Below are 22,876 nucleotides of genomic sequence, written 5' to 3' on the forward strand. Positions count from 1 at the left end.
GCCGAGCTTCTCTCTCCTGGAATTTGGGTTTTCTTCCTTTGTGTTACTACAGCAATAATACAACGGCGATGTATCTTCTTGTAAGTTGTAACTTGGCTCTTCATTCTATTGATTATTCAACAACCATGATTGTCTAAAGTGCACCATGATTTTGGTTGGAAGAGATCCTTACCATTTCTTTTGTGATTTTGTCTTCGCAAACAAAGGACAAAAACCATTTTTATTTATGGACCATGACCTATATCAAGTTGGGTCCATCCACCTCATTTTGTGATACAATTTGTGTTCTATCTCAATCCTTGTTTTTCTTGACATGCTCAATTTCCTGCATGTGATGGCAAAATAATCTTAGCTTTTTTTTTTTTTTTTTTTTTTTATCAAAATTATTTAACTTTTTAACTTATCAATTAATTTTATTCAACTAAATTGAATTGTTTTAACTGGTTTAAGTTTAATTAATTAATTTTGTTATTTTAAACAGTTTAGTTGCAATTAATTATATCAAACTAACAAAATTAAATTGCATAGTCACAACTCACAACAATGCAATGATGTCCCAACTATTTTTGCATAGGTACTAAGATTATATGTCTGAATTTACAGCAAGTTTGAAAGTAATTGTATGTCACTTCAATTATGATTAAAAAAAATTACATTTTGAACTTTCAACTAGTTAAAGTTTCATCATAACTTCGTCAAATTTACTGTGATTTTAAACATGCATTACATAATTAATAGATCAATAAAAATTAATTTAAAAATCTATTAAATACATTTTACTGAAAGTTTACACCACTAATTACTCATATAATTATTGAGATAGGCTTTCATAAATAGACCAATAAATTAATAGATTAATAACATTAAGTTGTACTTTCTAATTTTTATATTTAAATTATATTTTATAAAAATAGTTTTAATAATAGTATGTACTATGATATTTTTAGGTAAATATATCATTAAAAATAGACTTATTCTATGATATTATCTCTGTCAAAATTTTAGTTATAAAAAAATTAGAAATATGTTGATGTTATGAGAAGGAAGTAATTGAAAAAGTTTAATAATTAAAATCTATTGATTAAAGTTGAGTGGCAAAAGCGGTCTGTTTGTGAGTGAGTGTATATAACCTTAACAGGACAAAAAGCATTCTGTGTTTGCCACTCTGTTGCTCCAATCTCTAGAGAGAGAAACCCACACAAGAGCCGTTACTCTCTCTCTCTCTCTCTCTCTCTCTCTGCATTTCAACGGTACCTAAAGTCTTCGCATACTTGTGAACAATAATAGTTACAAACAACTTGTACAGTAGCTTCACCTTCATCAATGGCTACTGGATTCATCTTTTCAGCTTCACTCTTCTTCCTCCTTCTTCTTATAGGTTCGTACTTAATCTTTCTTTCTATTCTCTCTATTTTCTAACTTTGTTTCACAGAATGTCGGTGACCCTCTTTTTAAAAAAAAAAATAAAGTTTATATTTTTAATTATATACTCAATTGCTTTGTTACTAGATTTATTATGCATGTGGGTGATTTAAGAACCTTTTTAAAGCTTTGTCCTTGTGGAAGGTCCTGTTACCCTGTATTCAATTTTCAAACAAACTGAGGTGATATTTGGTAATTAAATGCTTCTAATTATAGAAACTAGAAAGATGCTTTAAAATTGAGTAAATCAGCTTGTGGTTATTGTTCAATTTTGTTAAACAGCTCATATCTAAACATCACTCACTACCTTATGTTTTGATTACTGTGACAATATATGGATTCAAATATTTTTAATTATTGATTGTTTTGACTTGCAATTATCGTGTGTGTTTGGTTTCACGATACGGCGTGCCAAAAGTGATTCTAGAGTCCAGACACAAAATTGATTTTGATATGTTTGAATGATGTCGAATGAAATTGATTTTGCTTCTAGAACTAATTTTTACCTGAAGTTAAGATATGTAACTTTTAATTTCAAACGTGTGTTTCACACTCAAATTTATTGTTCAGCTCATTTTTTACCAAAATAAATTTGTGAGTGCGGAATCAAGCACACAAGTCATACATATAACGAGTAAGCTAGCATTGTCTGTGTCACTGTTCTTTTTCACACTCAAAGAGCCAATGAATCAGTTGCCTTTGTAAATCCTTAATTTTGTTTAAGCTGTTGAAATTCTGTGTCAGATTGTTGCTCTGGGAGTTTCATTGGTATCTGCTATGGAAGAAATGCTGATGACCTCCCTACGCCCGACAAAGTAGCACAGTTGGTTCAACTTCATAAAATCAAATATGTCAGAATTTATGATTCCAATATACAAGTCCTGAAGGCCTTTGCAAACACTGGAGTTGAACTTATGATTGGTGTTCCAAATTCAGATTTGCTCTCATTGTCTCAATTCCAATCTAACGCCGACGCTTGGCTGAAAAATAGTGTTCTTCCTTACTATCCAGCCACAAAGATCACATACATAACTGTTGGTGCTGAAGTCACAGAAAGTTCCTATAATACCTCTTCTTTGGTAGTTCCTGCAATGAGCAATGTACTTACGGCACTCAAGAAACTCGGGCTGCACAAAAAGATAAAAGTTTCCAGTACTCATTCCCTTGGTGTTCTGTCTCGTTCATTCCCACCTTCAGCCGGGGCTTTCAATAGCAGCCATGCACATTTCCTGAAGCCAATGCTAGAATTTCTTGCCGAAAATCAATCGCCTTTTATGATTGATATATATCCTTATTATGCTTACCGAGATTCCTCGAATAAAGTGTCTTTAGACTATGCCCTTTTTCATGCATCCTCTGAAGTTATTGATCCAAACACTGGTTTGTTGTACACAAACATGTTTGATGCTCAGATTGATGCTATTTACTTTGCGCTGATGGCTCTAAATTTTCGAACAATTAAGGTCATGGTAACCGAAACAGGTTGGCCTTCGAAAGGTTCACCTAAGGAGAAGGCTGCAACTCCTGATAATGCACAAACATATAATACTAATCTCATTCGGCATGTTATCAATAATACCGGCACTCCTGCAAAGCCCGGGGAGGAGCTAGATATTTATATTTTCTCATTGTTTAATGAAAATAGGAAGCCTGGTTTAGAATCCGAGAGGAACTGGGGATTATTTTATCCAGATCAGACAAGTGTGTATAATCTAGATTTCACCGGACGAGGTGCCATTGATATGACTACAGCTGCAAACGTAACGCGGTCGAATAAAACATCATGGTGCATTGCTTCGACCAAAGCCTCTGAAATCGATTTGCAGAATGCTTTGGATTGGGCCTGTGGTCCTGGAAATGTGGACTGTAGAGCTATCCAGCCTAGCCAGCCTTGTTTTGAGCCAGATAATTTAGCTTCACATGCATCTTTTGCTTTTAATAGCTATTATCAGCAAAATGGGGCCTCTGATGTTGCTTGTAGTTTTGGTGGTACAGGTGTAAAAGTTGACAAGGATCCAAGTATGTTTATTACAACCCTTCACCAATTCTGCTTTTTGTATTCTTTTTGTTTGCATGCTGTTTTTTTTTTGCTCAAAAACTGTTTCATGTGTACCCCAAATATGATTTGAAGAAAGTTAGTCAAATTCAGTGTTGTCAATTGGAGAATGGATAAAATAACAGTTTGTTCAAATTCCGTTGCGCTGCTGTGTTATAGCGTTGTTATAGCTGCTACTTGAAACACTTTGTACTAAATAGCGTGTTTTAGAATAATAGCGATTTGTTCAAATTCTTCTACACAATTTGACAACACTGGTCAAATGTAATGGTGTAGATTGTCTTTTGTGTCACTGAAATACTAATTGTTTTCAATGTGCAGGCTATGACAAATGCATCTATATGAGAGATGGGTAAGTTCAATATATTACTTTTTATGCTGTTTGTTTCTTTTCTTTTTTCCTTGAACTAACTTCAAATACATATAATTACTACTTAATGTTAAAGCCAAATATGATATTTTGGTTTTTCTTCCTTTGTGTTTTTGCAGCAATAATATAACTTGGCAAATAATATTAAAGCCAAATATGACATTTTGGTTTTTCTTCCTTTGTGTTTTTTGCAGCAATAATATAACTTTGGCAAATAATACCACCGCGTTGTCATCAAATTCATCCTCACAGCAGAAAAGAAATTATTCTTCAATTTCTATGTATCTTTTTGTAATAATTTATCTCTTCATTTTATTGAATATTCAACAATCATGACAAGCGTGATTGTTGGAAGTGTAGCATGATTTTGCTATGTGTAGCGTGATTGTATGAGAAAAATATATAACTGCATTAGCTAGAGAAGTGATAGGAAAATTGTGTATTTAAATTTTGAGGTATTTGTTAGTATGATCCATCATTTTATTATGTGTTTATGAAATTCCACATAAGGTTGTTGTAGCTTTTTACTGCCTCGTTATAATTTCAGGCCATAAAACTACTTTTATTCCCATTAACTTGAGTATCGAGAGATAATTTGATATGTAAGTTTAGGTCCAGCTGCTTTGTCGAGCAAAAATAGATTAAATCAAACTTTAATCCGAGCACACACTCAGTCATCTAAGAGAATAAAAGTCAGATGTTTATTTTTCTCAATTTGGTCACAACACTAAATAAAAGGAATTGTGATTGCTCCCTATTTTCTTAAAATTTTATCTTTTTTTGTTTTATCAATAATTTTATTCTCAATATTAAGCAAATTCTTAATTGTACTACTTTTGTCTCTAATTAAAAACACCAATTGAAAAAAATAGTGTTTCTAAATATAACTACGTTTTGAGTTATTAGATATATTTATTTCTTTATAAACATAACTGTTATTAATACTGTTAACAATGATAATCTAAAATAAACATAGAAGAGAAGGAACCATTGACTAGGGTTTCGTAAACAAATGAACCAAACCTGAATGTAATAGGATTACAATATGTAAATATAAAAGAGAAAAGTCTAAAATACCCTTACTAATATATAATAATACTATCTGATATCTCTCATCAAACTCACGATGCATTAACATGAAACATTTAATGGAATGCATCTTTGTGAATAAATCAGTAATTTGTTCCATGCTGAATATGATGACAAGTAAGATGATAATCAATCTCAATGTGTTTGGTGCGTTCATGAAAGACTGAGTTATGAGCAATTTGAATAGCACTCTTGTTATCACAATGCATTGGAGTTGGCTCAGAAAGAGATATATTCATATAAGATAGAAGCCAACACAACCAAATTATTACAGCAGTAGTAGATATCATAACATGATATTCAACTTCTGTAGAAGAGCGATAAAAATGTCTTATTTCTTACTCTTCCAAAAAATAAAAAAGTCTCTAAGAAAGATATAGAATCATGTGGTGGACTTACGATATGTGATGTCACCAGCCCAATCACCATTAGAATAAGCACGTAACTCCAATGAAGACGATGACAGAAAGAGAAGGCTCTGAAATTGAATTCCTCGTAGATAACGAAGAATACGAAGAACATCTGCCCAATGTACTGTAGTCAGGGAGACAACAAATTGACTGACAATATGAACAATATAAGCAATATCAGGTCTGATAATCGTAAGATACACCAAACTGCCAATGTTATTCTCAATATCAAAAACAAATTCTTAATTGTACTACTTTTGTCTTTAATTATAAATACCAATTTAAAAAATAGTCTCTCTAAATATATCAACGTTTTGATTTTTTAGATATATTTATTTCTTTATAAACATAACTCTTATTTATTTTAGACTTTGATATCAATGTTGTTGCTTCTGCTCCTCCAGCCATTGTTATGTATGCTCACTAAGACTGTTTTCCAAATATATGATATTACATAACAACTTCAAAAACTTATTGTCACTCAATCACATGTCATGTATGTCATCTCTTCTAAAGGTTTGAATCCATCTAGTATGTTAGGTATATCTCCTTCCATATGGATTCTTGATTCTAGAGCATCTCACCATATGACATATGATGATAAACCTTTTGTGATTGTGAATTCTGCCTCGTTTGTGTCGGTTATGATAGCTGATGGTACTCATATGCCATTAGCAGGCATTGGTTATGTCCCCACACCTAACTTGTCTCTTTATGATGTTTATTATATTCTTAATCTCGCTTTGAGTCTTGTTTCTGTTAGTCAAATATGTAATTTCGGTTATTTAGTTATATTTTCTTCCACTTCTTGTTGTGTGCAGGATCAACATTCCAAGAGGCTGATTGTGACAGGCTATAGACAGGGGGAAATTTATGTTTTGGATGACCTGCGAGTCCCAGATACTGTAGCCTCCATAACTATTGTTGACTTATTATCTAGTTTTCGCTTGAATTCTTCGTCTTCTAGTTTTTATTTATGGCATTCTTGTCTTTGACATGTTTATGCTTCTAGATTAAAACATTTGACTTCTACTGGAATCAACTTGCTAAAACATTTGACTGCTCGCCTTGTGGTTGTAAAAGTGTTTCAGTTTCATATACGTCTTTTGATTTAGTTCACTATCATGTTTGGGTCCATTACTGGTTCTCACCAAAGGTGGACCTAAATATTATGTTTTGTTTATTGATAATTACACTCGTTATCGTTGGGTTTATCTTATGAAAAAACGATATGATTTTTTTGACATTTATCATATGTTTCGTGCCATGGTCAAGACTCAACATAATGTTATAAAGTGTTTTCGCTGTGATTTACGTGGTGAATATATCTCTAATAAATTCTCTGAATTACTTGCTTATGATGGCACCCTCCACCAGTCATCTTGTACTGATACTCCTCAACAAAATGGAGTCACTGAAAGGAAACATCATCGAATTATTAAGACTGGTCGTTCTCTTTTGTTGTCTGCTTCGGTTCCTAGTGAGTTTTGGGGGAAAGCAGTTCTTACTGCTGTTCATGCTATTAATAGAGCTCCATCGTCTGTTATATCAAGTTTGCCTCCCTTTAAAAAATTGTATGCTTCTATCCCTAATTACTATTCTCTGAAAGTTTTTGGTTCTATTTGTTTTGTTCTTCTTCCACAAGTAGAGCACAGTAAGTTGTCTTTTCGGTCTGCTATGTGTGTTTTTCTTGATTATGGGGATGGTCAAAAGGGTTATCGTTTCATGCAAGAAAATTATATGTTTCTCGCAATGTTATTTTTCTTGAGCACATTCCTTTTTGCTCTGATATCATGTTAACAATGATAATCTAACATAAACATAGAAGAAAATGAACCCTTAACTAGAGTTTCATAAACAAATGAACCAAACTTAAATGTAATATAATTACAATATGTATATATGCAAGAGAATGAAAAAATCCAAAATACCCTTACTAATATACAATAATACTATCTAATAAATACTACACATTTGTAGTTATTTATGATTGGTTTGCAATTGTAAAAGTATATTAGTAATAATAATAATAATAATAATAATAATAATAATAATAATAATAATAATAATAATAATGAGTATTCACGGGCACATATATTAACCATCTACTATCTGTCCTATTAAATAAAAATGATTTTCATATTTTATCTATGCAGCTATCTGCTAGAACAATTATTTAGTTGATTTTGAATTATTTGTAGAATGATATCTATGGGATAGATATTCTATCAGAACCAAAAGTTATGGTATAGGCATTTGTCAAAGACATCAGCGAATTTAAGGTAGGCAAGGACATCAAGTTGGTGGTAATCCATTATCAAGTTTGTTGACTGCAACACCCATTCATTAACTATTGATGTCTGAAATGAGTTCGTGTATATTGAAATGTTAAAAAAACTTGGCACATCTATTTATAGATTCAACACGTCATTTTTTTTTTATGATAAAAGGGAAATAATATTAACTAATTAAATGGGATAAAGAAACACTGCTAACATCATCCCACGGAATTAAAAGGACAAGCTACACGTATGACAATTTCTTCAAAGTAAGAAAAATGAACCTTATCAGCTAAATTCCCGAAACACTCGAACTACGATAATCTCCAATTATGAGGAATAATGATTTAGCCACAGTGACTTAAAACATAAATGAAGACAGCATTTTTATTCTCAGAAATGTTTTTCGTTCAAGCTTGAAACTACAAACGGAAATCCGGCTTCCACAAACACTATCCCAACTGCAGCTGTCTTGCTTAGTTTATTCACATAAATCTTTCGATAAAATAATAATAATAAAAAAAAGATAATTTTAAATAACGAAGTTATGTCAGTAAACTGCGGTCGTATATGTTAGAAGCTCTAAGGAAATGCAACTGCGATGTTTAGATTGGGGGACATAGCAAGTTGGGTTTTCACATCAAATTTTAACTTGCCATCAAGAAGAAGGCTACATGTTACAGACCACGTTCCTCAATTATAGTAATGACCAGGTTTGGAATAAGTTTGCACGCATTAGTTATCATGAATATGATAGCATCTCCTAGAAATAGTGACAGATGGGACTCCTACTTCCTACATATCAACCTGGCATACAAGACATTCTGCCACGTATAAAAATGAGGTCACTCAGCTCCATTGTAACATGAAAGAAAACAACTTGCATTAAGAAAAAGATGGAACATGGAGGTATAAATATGAAGGCTTTCTGCCAGATAGATAAGAATCTGCAAAGAATTCAAAAATATGCCAACCATTATACCATAGCATTAGAATTTAAAACCACTTTAATGTATAAGGTACCCCACTAAAAAAAAGTACAACGACAAAGATTTATAGTCATCATTTCTCAAGCACCAAACACTTCTTCGCTACACGCAGATCCCACAACTTTTTCATATCCAAAATATTATTACACTGCAATCAAGCATTCCATTCCAGGTAGACGCAAAAACTTGTACAGAAGCCAATGAAATATGAACTATAATAAAATAGACATACGGAGAGGATTAAAGACCCTGTTCAACGAGATAATCACCGAGCCTTTCAACTACCATGTTGCATTGACCAGGAGTCATTGGTTCATCATAAATGCCAATGACCAAGGCCTGATTGGTCTTCTTAACAGTAACACCACCAGGACCCTGAATAATGGGGGAAAAGAATAAAATATTTACAACCAGAATGTCCAAAATAAGTACTGAGAAAGTATCTAAAAAAGATATTGTGAAAGAAACAAAACAGATATATATGTTCATATTTTAGCATTGAATCAAAAAATTGACCATAGAGTTATTAAGATTAAAACTGAAAATGGTGTTTTATGCAGGACAATCCCAATAAATAGTATTCAATTGTTGAGAGGCATCATACCATAATCTGTCCACTCAAATGTGTCAACCTCAATTTTAAAGACATATTTTTTAAAAGACAGTAAGTTTCTGATTAGATTGAGGCACTGACAATGATATGGTTGCAACTCACTTTCAATTGGGCTTTCAATTATAATTAGATTGAGAAAATGTTAACTTAATAAATATGTTAAGAGTGAAACCCCATTATGGTTGTTGAACTTGTAAGGTGCTCTAAGAATAGTTCCTGAAACCAAAAAGTTGACACGAACATTCCTAAAAGAGTCAATTGATGGTCAATTTAGTAACACTTTATATTATGGTAGCCTTCTGAATTGTAGCTAACCGGTAGCAATTTATTTTTAAATATTCAACTTTAAGGAATGATTTGAAATATATGCAAAACCCAAATGTAACGGTTAGACTATCATGAACTGAAATTAACAATTTCAAAAACATTTTTTTTCAATTAATTAATTTCAAGGACCAACTCGCCAGCACCCTACAATTCGAGGAACCAAATTTGAGAATCACTCAAATGTTACAACCATCATTTTCACTAAAAAATATCATAGATCATCATTACACAACATACAAATTTAACCAAATCAAAATTGAACCAAATGATCATTCATAAACAACACTCCATACCTTCTTCCCTCGAATGACAGCTCCTGGTTCACCTTGGATCACCATATATTTTGTGCCACCAATATATAATCCAGTTGGAGCAAGTGTTCCAGGCTCAGCAAAATCATTCATGATACCAGTAATTTCCTCAGGCTTGAACTACACAAAATAAACACCAACACATCACAAATAAGAATAGATCAACTAAACTTCAAACAGATCTGCATCTCATGAACCTTATGAATCAATCGCACATGAAAAAAATGTAGCATATTGATTAAATGCAATATATAATCAAAACGACAGAGTTTCAAGTCAAATTCACTGCTGAGGAACTTCATTTGCATGCGGATCCTTTTATAATCTCAAACAAGTCAATAATAGTAATCACTGTTAGGTTAATTTACAATCGCAGTGAACAGAGATCGGTGAATCTAGAATATTCCATAGGAAATGAAACCATCAAAATTAAGTGATTAAGTAAGCGATGAATCGCGAAAGGAACAGATCGAAATTGAATATAAGAATGAGATCGAATGATGATTATGAAGAGAATTGAAAACCTGAGGGAAATTGTGACTCTGAGCCCAAACGCTACCGTCTTGACCGAGGATAGCAGCAGAAGTGAGGTGGTTACCTTCGATGTCACAGAGAAGGTGTTCATCGACGTACACTTGCCACGACATGATGAGATTTTCTCGAGAAAATTGAAGAGATTTTCTGGGGAGTGTTTGGGTGCAAAGAAAATGGGTATGAGTAATGAGTTGATTCTGCGTTGAAATCACGGAGCTACCTATCCTTTAAATCAGTCTAAAGATGGTGTATTGTAATGAAAATGACGAGACTGCCCTTTTTCATTACCCTATTTTCGCTGTTTCTGGTTGGCACATAATAATGGAAAAAGAAAAGGGAAAAAAGATATTGTTATTTATTATGATCGTGATTCCCTCTTAAGAAAATAAATATCAGAGGACAACCGTTTCTGAAGAAAAATAAAAAGTTCTGATTTTCATTACTTTAAGGTTTACCGTCACTTTTTATAATTAATCATTTCCTTTTCTTTTTCTCCTGTTTTTTTTCTTTACTTTCAAGCACCGTCCATCCAATATCTTGTCAAGTAAATTACATAAATGCGAAAACAAAATTAATATGTTGTTGTATAAATTGTTCGGTTGATAAGTTAAAAAATACTACAAAAAAGATTTTAAATTTAAATTGGAAAAATTAATCTAACTTACATTTACCTATTAAATAAATATATTGCAGTTTTGATTTAATTATTCCATTTGTATTACAGATAAATGTTATTTTTGTTCTCTATACATTTATTATTAAAATTTTATAATAAATAAAAGAAATAAAATAGTAATTTTTCTAAACTCTCTTTATTAATAATTTGTGTATTTATTATAATAAATACAAAGTGAAATATAATACTTTAAAAATATATATAATATTAATTAGAGTATACAATTAAAAAAACAATTGATTTTACATTTGTAATTAAAAATAACATTTATTTGAGAATTAAAAATAATTAATTTTAATAAAATGATAATTATTCTAAGATGGAGGTAATGTTTTATTCAAATTTATAATTAACAACTAAAAAAAATAATTTATAATTATGTATTTGATTTTAAAGAGAAAATATATCTAAATAGAAAGAAATCTTTTAAATTTGTATTCTTGCTATAATATTAAAATATAATAATTAAATAAAATATTTAATAGAATTTTTCAACAAATTAATATATTGTCCCGAAACACACAAAGCTAGCGATCTACAAGTGAAATAAATCTTACATTATTCACAAGTTTGTTTTATCATTGGATTAATAAATTATACCATTAGATCAAATAGGAAAAAGTAAACCTACACATAGTACAAAACTATCTCGTTAAATAATAGTGGTTTGTTAAGTTGATAGTCTTGCTTTCACTAAAAATCTTCGTAACTATCTCAAAATTTACGGTTGTCTCAAAAAAAATTATGTCCATAGCTATAGATAGGGGTGGACATAATTATCGGACCCGCCCGAATCCGACCGACCCAATATAAAATTTAAATTTGCGGACGGGTTTCTTCGGGTTGATGGGTTAAGCGGGTGAAAAAGAAGGGTTCATATGGGTTTATATGGTCGGGTTCGGATGAGTAATTTGGATCCGCCGATACCCGAACCCGACCGATTTATATTATTATTTTTATATTATATATTAATATTATTAATTTTATATTATATATTAATATATAAATTTAAAATACACAAAAAGTCACTTGCCAAAAATTAAAAAAAAAGGCCAATTTATTAAAAAAACTCAGCCACAAGGCAAATGTTTCTTAAAAGCAGTCCAGCCCAACAACAGAACCAAGTCCAACAACTCGGCCCAATTAAAAATAAGTTAGGTAGCAGATTGGGCCAATAAATTATAAAAGAGCAGATTTTTTTTCTTAAATAAAAGCAAAAAAAACTGAATAATTTATAATGAAAATAAAGCAAAAAAAAAAAAATCCAATAAAATCCAACCCATTTTTATCCGCCCATACATAACCGACACCCGATCTACCCGAACCCGACGTACCCGATTTAAAATATAGACGAAATTGGGTCAAAACATCAAACCCATGGATTGAGCCGGTTTTACATTTTAGGCCCGAACCCACCCATACCCGCCCGATGTCCACCCCTAGCTATAGATAAGTTTTTTTATTGGAAAACATCTACGACACCGAAAACTATGTTGTTTGAATCTATGATTATAATGGATAAAATTGAATCAAAATGATTATTAGCAATCCTCCTACACTGTTTAGAAACTCTTCTCTCCAGTCAAATTTAGAAAGAATTAAGGACAAATTTTTTCAATAGTACTATGTGTTTTTATACTTTATCTATGTTTTATATAGTAATATAGATTAGTTTTGTCTCTAAGTCCATTTAAATTTGATAAGAGAAGAGTTTTGTCTTTAATCATAGATAAAATATTATGTTAATGGGTTAGTTCTTATCTATCAGGCAAATCTCAATGATCGAATAGCGCATAGAAATATTCATATCACATCGGCAAAAGTTGAATTTATGACTGAGGGAGGTGCACAACTCCTTACTAACTGAACCAATATTAATTTAATATTCTCATTATTTTTATTTATCGTATCACTTTTATTGTATCTATATGTTGTGTATTATCAATCATTTCTATCAAAGGTGGTAAAATAGACGCGTCTCGAGTTCCATACATATTAGTTCTCAATACAATTTCTTTCAAATTCATTAAAATTTCATGTATTGACTCTTGAATACTTACTATGGTAGGATATTATGTTGTATTTTCTCGGATATTGCATGTGTGATATATGTTCCCTCTATTTCTTCGAGCAAAATTGTTTGCATTGGAATGTCTATTGTATCTATTTGGCCTTTCATAAATGGAGACAAAATAAAACATCTATAGTAAAAAGGTTTAGGGTTTATTTGATTCACATATTAAAAACTCTATTTTAGTATTTTAAAATTTTAAAATTAAAAAACTTGTTTGGTTTATTTGGTATTAAAAACTGTTTTGTAAAACTATTTTTAATATTATGATTTTTAAAACTAAAAAAACAAAACAGATAAATGGTGTTTTACTTTTCATTTTTTAGTTTTTTTAACTCTCTAGTCAAAAACTGTCTTAAAAATTGGAGTTGTCAAACAATTTTATTTATTTTTTCTTTTTAAAAACAATTTTTTTAAATAACTAAAAAGTAAAACACAATCAAACAAACCCTTAAAAAATGTCTGAAAAAATACTTTTACTTTTTTCGAATCATAGTAATATTTCGTTTATCTTCCTCTTCTAGGTGTATAAATTGGGTTTTAAAAAATGAATGTGGGAATAAATAATAAAATTTCTCGATTCTGTCACTAACTATAAATGCGACCAAAAAATATTCATAACAAGAGAGTAATGAAATGAAAGGGAAACATCGTGAGGATAAGTTAGAAATCAAAATTAACAAAAGACAATTGTTTAAGTCTCAAATTGTTATTATCTGCAACAACTCCCAATTCAGGGTTGCAATGTAGTAAATACAAACCCAAAAAAGAAAAAAGAAAAAAAGAAAAAGTATATAATATCCAATTAAGAAACAAATGATGAAATAATCATTTGGTTTAGGTCTACAGACCCTGATCGACGAGGTAATCTCCCAACCTCTCAACAACCATGTTGCATTGTCCAGGAGTTACAGGTTCCTCGTAGACACCAAAAACTAATGCTTGACCAGTTTTCTTTATGGTGATGCCTCCAGATCCCTATCCAAATAACAAACACATATATCAGTTTTTCTTATAAAATTAAAAATTAGTCAATTAATCCTATGCATAAGAAATGCTACACTTCAAGAATCATTAATTCATTAAGAAGACAAGCCAAACCATTAATTTTGTTTATCGTCGAGTCGATGAATTTTGTTGACCATTTATTTTAGTATTTAATCTCTCAACTAAAGATGACAATCCGTCCTATATATATTTAGTGATTATTCACCACAAATGACAAATATTCACGAATATCATCTACTATATATTTTTTTTTGACAGTTATGTAAAAATTTCCCCTTCTTTTATCAAAATGGGACAATTATTAATGTATAAAAACATTAATACATTACCACGCAAACAAAACAAAATGTATCACAAAATTTTTATTTAAGAGATGCAAATACAGTTACAGCGAGCGAGTGTAATGTTGGTATGAAGAATAGAAAGTTGTGTGCAAGATTGAATAATAATATACCTTCTTCCCACGGATGACAGCTCCAGGCTCTCCCTGGATGACCATGTACTTGACTCCAGCAAGATGCAAGCCTGTAGGAGCAAGAGTACCTGGTTCGTCAAAATCTTTCATGATACCAGTGATCTCTTGAGACTTAATCTGAAAATCAACCATAAATAAATTCAAATGGATCAGACCAATTTCACTTATTAATTGAACATTTTTAATTGTCACAAAGATAACATTAGATGGTATTATACCTGAGGGAATGAAGAACTCTGAGCCCAAACAGAGCCATCATGACCAATGATGGCAGCAGCAGAGAGGTGGTGTCCGGTGCCATCAATATCACACATCAAATGTTCATCAACATAAGTTTGCCACGACATCTTTCCTTAATAATTGTTTTACCTTGTTTCTTGTTTGTGTAGTGTTTGTGTTGCATTTGTGACCTTCAAATATAATAGAAGGACGATGCACGCTCTACCGTTGCTTTACTTCCATTCAATTCTTGCCACTCATTCACCTTCTCCTTCTTTTTAGGACTCAACTACTCTCTCTATTTCCTATTCCTATTCCTATCTCTCCCAAAATAGATTATAGATCATCAACAGAATTATTACTCAATAAACAAAATTACCAAAATAAAAAATGCTGTGCACCAATTGTTTCTAACTTTTTTGCACACTTAAATTAATTTTAATGATTATTTTGGTTAAAATGTATTTTCGGTCATTTATGTTTTTATCTAGTTTTTATTTCAGTCATCTATCCTTTAAATGATTCATCTTGGTCCTTATGATTCTTGTCAACATGCCATCTTGGAATTCCTCAATATTATGTTTATTCAATGTGATATTATAACAAAGGGAAATATCATTTGGTACGAACACTAAAATGAAGAAACACGCGAAATACACTACCATAATCCCCTGATCTGTGACAAATATTAAGTTTATGTATTTTTAATAATAAAAAATTCATTTGTAATAGTCGGTGCACGGTTGTGTTTCATAATCTATGATTGTCGTAACAAATAGCATTGCTGTATAAATAAACGTTTTAAAAAAAATTATATCATATGTTCATAAAAATCAATCTCATATACAAAACGGCCCATTTGCATATAGATTGCAGAGTGGAATATGATAGCATCAACCCGTTGTTTTAACTTTTTACAACAGAAATACCTCATCCTACCATGGCCAGATACTAGCCTGACAGAGAAATATAATTACAAGTAGAGAGGTTGTGTCTGAGTTTAACCTATTTTAAAATTCAAATTTGATGTTATAATAAAGAAAAAGAATTAGGTTGCATTGTACTGCTTTCAATGGGTCCTTACTCCTGAGTCATTGACCTTAATCATTACGAAAGAGATCCGTCGACAAAACTTATGACCCAATATTTATGAAAAAATAGCAGCCTCAAAATATAAGTAATCGATAACCACTAAAATGACAACCATTAACAACATATTCAACCAAACAAATGCGAATTAAACTTTTTTTTTTGACAGAACAAACTGTGGTTTTAAAACATTAAAAATTTCGATTTAATTGTAACTAAACATCCACATACAAGTCGTATTTAAGTATTTTTTTATGACAACTAATTTAATTCACAAGTTTTTTTCTCATATACTTTCTTACAAAGAAATATCCCAAGAAAACTATTCAAATTATAAGGCTCCCCAACGGAAAGTTTGCTTTTCAATGAACTGTCAAGGTTCATACAGTGTTCTCATTCAAATTCACAAGGGATGTTTAACTCCATATGTCAATGGTGTCAAGTCACCAACCTATATAAGGTTAGATGAAACAGCTTGTCAAGGAAAATTCACCTCCTTTCATTGTTGCACATTTACCCATTTAGTCGATAGGATCTTCCCCTGAAAACTCCTGAACTGCTCTCTCGCTGAATGTTATTAACAGGCTCGCCACGACTAATTGGTTGGGCTCCAATTCTCCATCTTGCAACCAATTTACGTCTGGAAAATAACAGTTAAGAAGAACACAAGAAAACTAGCTGCTAGCTTTTGGTCAAATTTTGTGTTTTAGGAAGTTAGAAATCATTCACCAATGACATGCTGCAAGACAATGTGAGAAACAACTATAGGTATAAACTAAATAATCCGATAGAACAATCATATAGCAGTGAATTTTATCATTTTAATCAAACATTTCTGTTATTTTTAATTAAAAAAATAAAGTAGAAAGGGGGGCAGGGTACTTTATGCCTTATGGTGAAATATTGGAACATCCCAATCAATCCCTCCCAAAAAAATAATTAAAGCTTCATAATTGTACAAAATAGAAAAAGCTTTATATGACAACAACATATGCTTAACACTTTACGCAACATAAGACAAAAAGGATACACCCACATTGGAGTCTTCAAAATAGTTTTCCCACCTGCTAGTGGATGCAACACTGTCAAGAAGTAGTATAGATGTCCTGCAATGATACCTAACAGATCGGGCATTAGAGATGAACCGAAAATGACATCCAAAGCAAGCATAGCCCACGGAAGATAGAATGCCTGAAAATTATTTAACGATTGGTTCCTAAATTAGGCAAAGATATGTTTCATCCACCTCATGTAACCTATGCATAAACACAAGGATAACTTACACAATATTGAACCATACCTTAAGTGAAACAAGTCCATATATGTTGATTTGAGCGTTTGGAAATTCTCTACTCCATACATAAAGGAGCATAAAAACAAGTGATATTGCCAAAAATGGGGTCCAAAAAAAGGGGATTGCAGATAGAACCTAGATTGCAAAGAAATAAATGATATTAGGGCACCCAGCACCAAGTAAAAAATGAGACGGTAGAGAAATCAACTAGGAGTGGGAATGGTTTGTTTCATTAAAATTAACTTTTCTGAAAATATTTTCTTAACTTCCCTAATTCCTTTTTTCCAATCAGCCAAAGTTGTTTTCTACAGAAGATTCAAGCCTTCATTGACATTGACACCACCTATCCTACCTAACCAGCTTTTAGTCTCCCTCTACCATAAATCACCAAACGCCAATCATTTCATGTCATATCTAATCATCTTTCACTTACCACTGGCCATTTCTGACAATAAATCGCAGTCATTACTGATTTAATAAAGCCTTATCATGCAAGTTTATTTATCATCCACACAGCCATCATCATCCATACACCTCCACAATGAAAATTTTCCTACTAACTTTGCATAAATCAATAGCTTAAAATGCATAACTTTATCACTACATATATCTATGAATATGATTATGCCAGTTACTCTTAAACACGCGTGGGGCCTCTTCCTCTGGCAGGATAGCTAAATGATGAAGACAGGTATAAAAGTAGATCAAGCATAGTTTTTCATCTTAATTTTTATCTAACAAAAGGTCAGTCGTCCTTTCCTTGTCCAGGGTAATAAATGAGAGCTATGAGAATAGATTCTACATAATTAAACTTCCAGCATTTTGAAGGAAAAAATATCACATATATAATCATAAGTTGAAAAAATTTAAAATATAAAGATGATCTGAGATACCAATAGTGCAAAGGCTCCAAATAGCATCATCCACAAGAAATCAGCAGTCCGTCTGTCGAATGGTCCCTTCTCAAGTTGGACACCATACCTTACTCTGTAGATTATGTGATGGGAACCAGTTCATGTTAATTGTTAAGTAAAAGTAGAAACTGCACGTTTATCTTTGAAACACTTACATCATTAAAAGACGAATACCGAAATTGATGGAGAATGGTCCGAGGAAAAAGAAGTTTGTGAACAGCCTCCAAACCTACAGATAATTAGATGTTATAGAAGATGTGTTATATAGTTTGACTGGAAACAAAAACACTAAAACTATCAGACAAGGTTATCGATCGCAACGCAAACATCAGTTGCCTACTTAATAACCAAAATATCTCCCCATACAATTTTTATGCCCATGTTTACAGCCTATTTTCTGCCAAACTCTTGCAATCTAATGGAAAACCTGCAACCCCAATGCCTCACCTCTTTCTCCATATGTATCAGAACATAAATAAGAAAGCTTCTAACAATAAAAGATAACTAACAAAGCCATGAGGAGTTGGGAAATGCTATTGATTAGAGATAAATTTTCTATAGCAGAGCGACAGACAACAAAGAACCACATGATATTTACCATTAAGAGACAAGCACGAAGCAATTGTAAACAGCATAAAAATGGAATGGTGAAATCAGAAGAACTTGTTTATACAGCACGTTATATTGATATACAATTAGAAACAATCACAAAAATATAGAATAATCTAGTTAGCAACTGCAGGGTAGTGTTTAGCTGTAGATAGGGTTATCTTACAAACAATCAGGAGGTAAAAGCAACGCAAGTAAGACTTTACAAGGTTTCTTATAATTTGGCTAATAATGAATATAAAAAATATCCTCAATGTCCTGTACATAAAAATTCTCCACATTATCAAAGGCATACACATAGGAATTCAAAAGGGAAACTTTAGATTGAATTCAACACTTTGCAAAAACATCAACAGTACATAACATAATACATTCCTCTTTCTCAGTCACTAACACCAATAATCTAATGGAATTCCAACCTGAAAACGAAAGAACACTAGTTCGTATATTAGCGCAATGTGAACAGGTTGATATAATCCAAGTTGGTAAACTGCTGTAGCTAACAGACAAGCTGTACCATAAGCCTTGCTTATAGGTGGAAGTGATTTATAAAACCTGAAATATAACAATTTTTAATACATTAAACAAAGTGATTGAAACAGCTATAAAACTTGTCATAAACAAAATTACATATATGTACATGAATATAGATAATCAATCATACAGCTGCTTTATAACAGAAACATGTATCCATAGAAGCATTATTACTTCTCCATCAACTTAAAACTATATAGGTTAGGACAAAAACAAAATTGGATGCAATGTGACAGATAAAACCTAGTTCCAGATTATGATTAATATAATATAATAATAATAATGATAATTCAAGAGATTCTAAACTTTCTACTTTAATGGTCGATGAATTTGAAAAAGAGAGTGCGATTGAGAGACTTACTCGCCGGGAGAAGACATAGCGGAGCGAGGAAGATAGCTGAAACGAGACGAAACGAAACTCTAATAGCAGTTGAGACTTGAGAGTTCTGAATCGGGATCTTTCCTTCTGAAACCGTGTCTCGCAGACCCAGAAGCTTCTGCTCAATTCCGTGCATCTCCCTCGCACGTGCCTACCCAAGCCCGTAAATGGCCCAATTTTAAGTGGGCTGTAGTCATATCTAGGCCTTTAGTGGTGGGCCTTTAGTATAGGGTTCTTACTATTCACACCTTCCATGTTTACTCTTCCCACCTTCTTTTACCTTTTTTGTTTTTAAGGTCGCCAATATTCCTTCGTGAAAGACACGTTTCCCCTTGGTTCCCCGTTGTATTAATCAAAAGAACAAGTAATACAATGAATTTCTACTTCTAAAGAGTGATATTAGTCTCTTGTTAAAGTACTAAACAATTTTTAAACGTTAATACACCATTCATGGTATCAAATATTTTTCCATCCTACAAGTTGTTTGTAGTGCAGTCCTTATTTAGTGAAAACCTTTAGAATTCTAAAATATTTAAAAACTTGGGTTTTGATTGAATTTCTTTGCTTTCTTTTTGCATGATATAATTTCTTGGCATCACTCCATATTTCTATAGGCAATTAGGATTATGAGTTCTTTTCTACGAATTTTTTTATTTCTTTTTATTTATTTATTGAAAAATACTAAATATAGAATTTTTATATTAAAATTGTGCTTTTAATTTTGAATTGAATTTCTATGCACTGTGTTGGTGTAAAAAAAATATATATATTGTTAGTCCATCACAACTAATTATATTTATGATTTTAAGAATGATGAAATATTTTCATTAATTCAACGGTTATAATTAATCGACAAGTTAAAATATATTCACACCATTTATTTATAGATATAAATTAAAATATTTTTAAAAGTTTAAAATTTATTATTTTAAATACAAAACTTCCAATTTTTTCTTAACAAGTGTTATGTGACACTTTTCTCTCATTATGGAAATTTGAGAAAGACTTGCACCGATGTGTCCCTGGACAATAGGCTCAGTTTGAACTGGAATAATGAAATTAGGGCAATTGAATGTGCAGTAAGAGAGCAATCCATTATATTTTTGGTAGCGTAGAAAAGCAATAAACAATAAAGCACTAAAGAATAGTAAATGGGGTCGTAGAAATAATCCATAGATATAGGGATGGCGCACCAAGACGTTTGCCTCCCATGCTCCGATGATATATGCAAGGTTGTAGAGGGCCCCACTTGTTTGTAAAAGACCTTTCTTGGGTCACCTTCAATTGGGATCCACGAAAAGGACACAAGCATACAAAATTAACAAAAGTGCAAAAAGCAAGCAACAATACAATAATTATTATTGTAAAAAGGAACACAATAAAATAAGATATTAAAGATTATACAGTACTGGTGTAAATTGTTTTTAACCAATCTTGCCAACACTTTAAATAAATAATTGAGGAAAATAGTTATGCAATTATAAAATAATCTCATTATTCTGATTTGTGAGTAGATAATAATTTTCGCGCGAAAGCATCCAAAAAAGAAAAAAGAGAAAGCGAAGTGAGAAGAGGCTTGATTTTGAAGGTGAAGATTGTGATTGTAGTTGTAGTAGTACTGGAGAGAGATAAATGTGTTGTGAAGTAACTGAATCTGAGTGATTAGATTAATTATGGATCCTTGCCCCTTCGTTCGCCTTACAATCGAATCCCTCTCTCTCAAGTTACTTCACTCTCCAACTAAACCACTTCCACTTTCCGGCGTTCACCCCTCCACAACACCATGCTTCTGCAAAATTCGCATTCAATCTTTCCCTTCCCGAATTGCCCTTCTTCCACTCTCCTCCTCTTCTTCACTCTCCTCCCAGTCCCAGTCCCAATCAACAACATTCCACCTCGACTCCACCGCACTCCTTCGTCTCTCCGCCAAACCCCTCACTCTCTCCATATCCGTTTATAACGGCCCAATGGGCCGCAATTGTGGTGTCCCTACTGCTAACTTATTGGGCCGTGTCGTCCTCCCTATTCAATTACCCACTTCTCTTTCTTCCTCTAATACTTTTCATAATGGCTGGTTCAAACTCTGCGGGAACCGTGAACCGGATCCTAAACCATCGCATATGCTTCACCTTTTGGTCCGGTCTGAACCGGATCCAAGATTTGTATTTCACTTTGGTGGCGAACCGGAGTGCAGTCCGGTCATTTTCCAGATTCAGGAGAATATCAAACAACCCGTTTTTAGCTGCAAATTCACTGCCGATCGCAATTACAGATCCCAGTTAGTCCATTTTTCCCTTTTATTCGCTAATTTCTGCTTTTTACTTTTACTTTCTAAATTTGTTATAATGCCAACCCACAATTCTTTTTTAAACGCATTACTAACTTCAATTAAATGGAGGAAACCAAATTGTAAGTGATTAATTTTAAAATAGGTTTTATAAAGTGACTTTATAAACTAGTAAGTGTTAGTTTGCAAAATTATTGTGGGTTGTCTAGTTGGTCCCTCACCTTACTATTCAACTCAATTATTTCATTTTCTTGTTGGCGAACATCATCACTTTCTGTTGTTTTCTATATCCTTTTTCTGTTAGAATTAGAAAGAAAGAACCGTGAAAACTGTCAGCGACACACCGCGAATATTTCATTTTCGTATGTCGTTTTCTATGCTCTGGGCTGGAAATTCCACTTTTGAAATGGATAAACTTAATTATATTGATGTTACATTTATGGTTACTAATATATATTTACAAAAATACAACAAAATAAAAACAAGGTTTCTTTATTTTTTTCCTGTTCTTTATATACATTTTTTTAAATATAAAAAACAGTCATTTTCACACGCATGTTCTGTTTTCATAATTTCAACTTTTAAAGTTTTTTATTTTATTAATCTTTTTAAAAGTTGTAATAGTATTGGTTGTAAGTTGTAAGTACTTACATCGATTATTAACTTACGCATTACGGAAAAGACAATCTTAAATGAGACGATTTAATCAAGACCAATTGCCTCCTTCATTTGAAACACCAAAATCTCTGATTTTTAATCGTACTATTATTGCCTTTCTTTTCCTTAATTATTCTTCTTAACTTGTTTTCTTGCAACTCAAGAATCCAATACTCAAATTTACTTTTTCTGTTTCCCTTTTTTTTTTTTTTTTTTTTTTTTTTTTTCTTTTTCCCTAAACTTAAAACCCGTCATTCCTTTTTT

At 31.9% G+C, this 22,876-nt stretch overlaps 5 protein-coding genes across 5 annotated transcripts in view; 2 read left to right on the forward strand and 3 right to left on the reverse strand.

Moving 5' to 3' along the window:
- Positions 1-1,134: 1,134 nt before the first annotated feature.
- Positions 1,135-4,367, forward strand: LOC101515577 (glucan endo-1,3-beta-glucosidase 13). Its single transcript, XM_012716641.3, has 4 exons — positions 1,135-1,378; positions 2,167-3,441; positions 3,800-3,830; positions 4,043-4,367. Exons 1-4 carry the CDS (start codon positions 1,324-1,326, stop codon positions 4,182-4,184), a joined length of 1,503 nt encoding a protein of 500 aa, XP_012572095.1. The 5' UTR covers positions 1,135-1,323; the 3' UTR covers positions 4,185-4,367.
- Positions 4,368-8,591: 4,224 nt separating this feature from the next.
- Positions 8,592-10,759, reverse strand: LOC101488330 (profilin-1). Its single transcript, XM_004503441.3, has 3 exons — positions 10,391-10,759; positions 9,849-9,986; positions 8,592-8,990 (listed from the first exon to the last, which is right to left on the reverse strand). The coding sequence occupies exons 1-3, from the start codon at positions 10,511-10,513 to the stop codon at positions 8,856-8,858; spliced, it is 396 nt and encodes a 131-aa protein (XP_004503498.1). The 5' UTR covers positions 10,514-10,759; the 3' UTR covers positions 8,592-8,855.
- A 3,025-nt stretch (positions 10,760-13,784) lies between these two features.
- Positions 13,785-15,177, reverse strand: LOC101488654 (profilin-2). The gene is made up of 3 exons (XM_004503442.4): positions 14,849-15,177; positions 14,610-14,747; positions 13,785-14,125 (listed from the first exon to the last, which is right to left on the reverse strand). The coding sequence occupies exons 1-3, from the start codon at positions 14,975-14,977 to the stop codon at positions 13,991-13,993; spliced, it is 402 nt and encodes a 133-aa protein (XP_004503499.1). The 5' UTR covers positions 14,978-15,177; the 3' UTR covers positions 13,785-13,990.
- A 937-nt stretch (positions 15,178-16,114) lies between these two features.
- LOC101488995 (derlin-1) lies at positions 16,115-19,806 on the reverse strand. The gene is made up of 7 exons (XM_004503443.4): positions 19,651-19,806; positions 19,175-19,310; positions 18,302-18,375; positions 18,126-18,219; positions 17,239-17,367; positions 16,969-17,129; positions 16,115-16,578 (listed from the first exon to the last, which is right to left on the reverse strand). The coding sequence occupies exons 1-7, from the start codon at positions 19,665-19,667 to the stop codon at positions 16,452-16,454; spliced, it is 738 nt and encodes a 245-aa protein (XP_004503500.1). The 5' UTR covers positions 19,668-19,806; the 3' UTR covers positions 16,115-16,451.
- Positions 19,807-21,200: 1,394 nt separating this feature from the next.
- Positions 21,201-22,876, forward strand: part of LOC101489321 (uncharacterized) — a 3,370-nt gene continuing 1,694 nt past the window's right edge. The window contains exon 1 of the mRNA XM_004503444.4: positions 21,201-21,946. Within this exon, the coding sequence (XP_004503501.1) occupies positions 21,342-21,946 (605 nt within the window). The 5' untranslated portion in view covers positions 21,201-21,341. The remainder of the gene's footprint in view (positions 21,947-22,876) is intronic.

Source organism: Cicer arietinum, chromosome 6, assembly GCF_000331145.2.
Source record: "Cicer arietinum cultivar CDC Frontier isolate Library 1 chromosome 6, Cicar.CDCFrontier_v2.0, whole genome shotgun sequence".
In the NCBI taxonomy this organism is placed as follows: Eukaryota; Viridiplantae; Streptophyta; class Magnoliopsida; order Fabales; family Fabaceae; genus Cicer; species Cicer arietinum.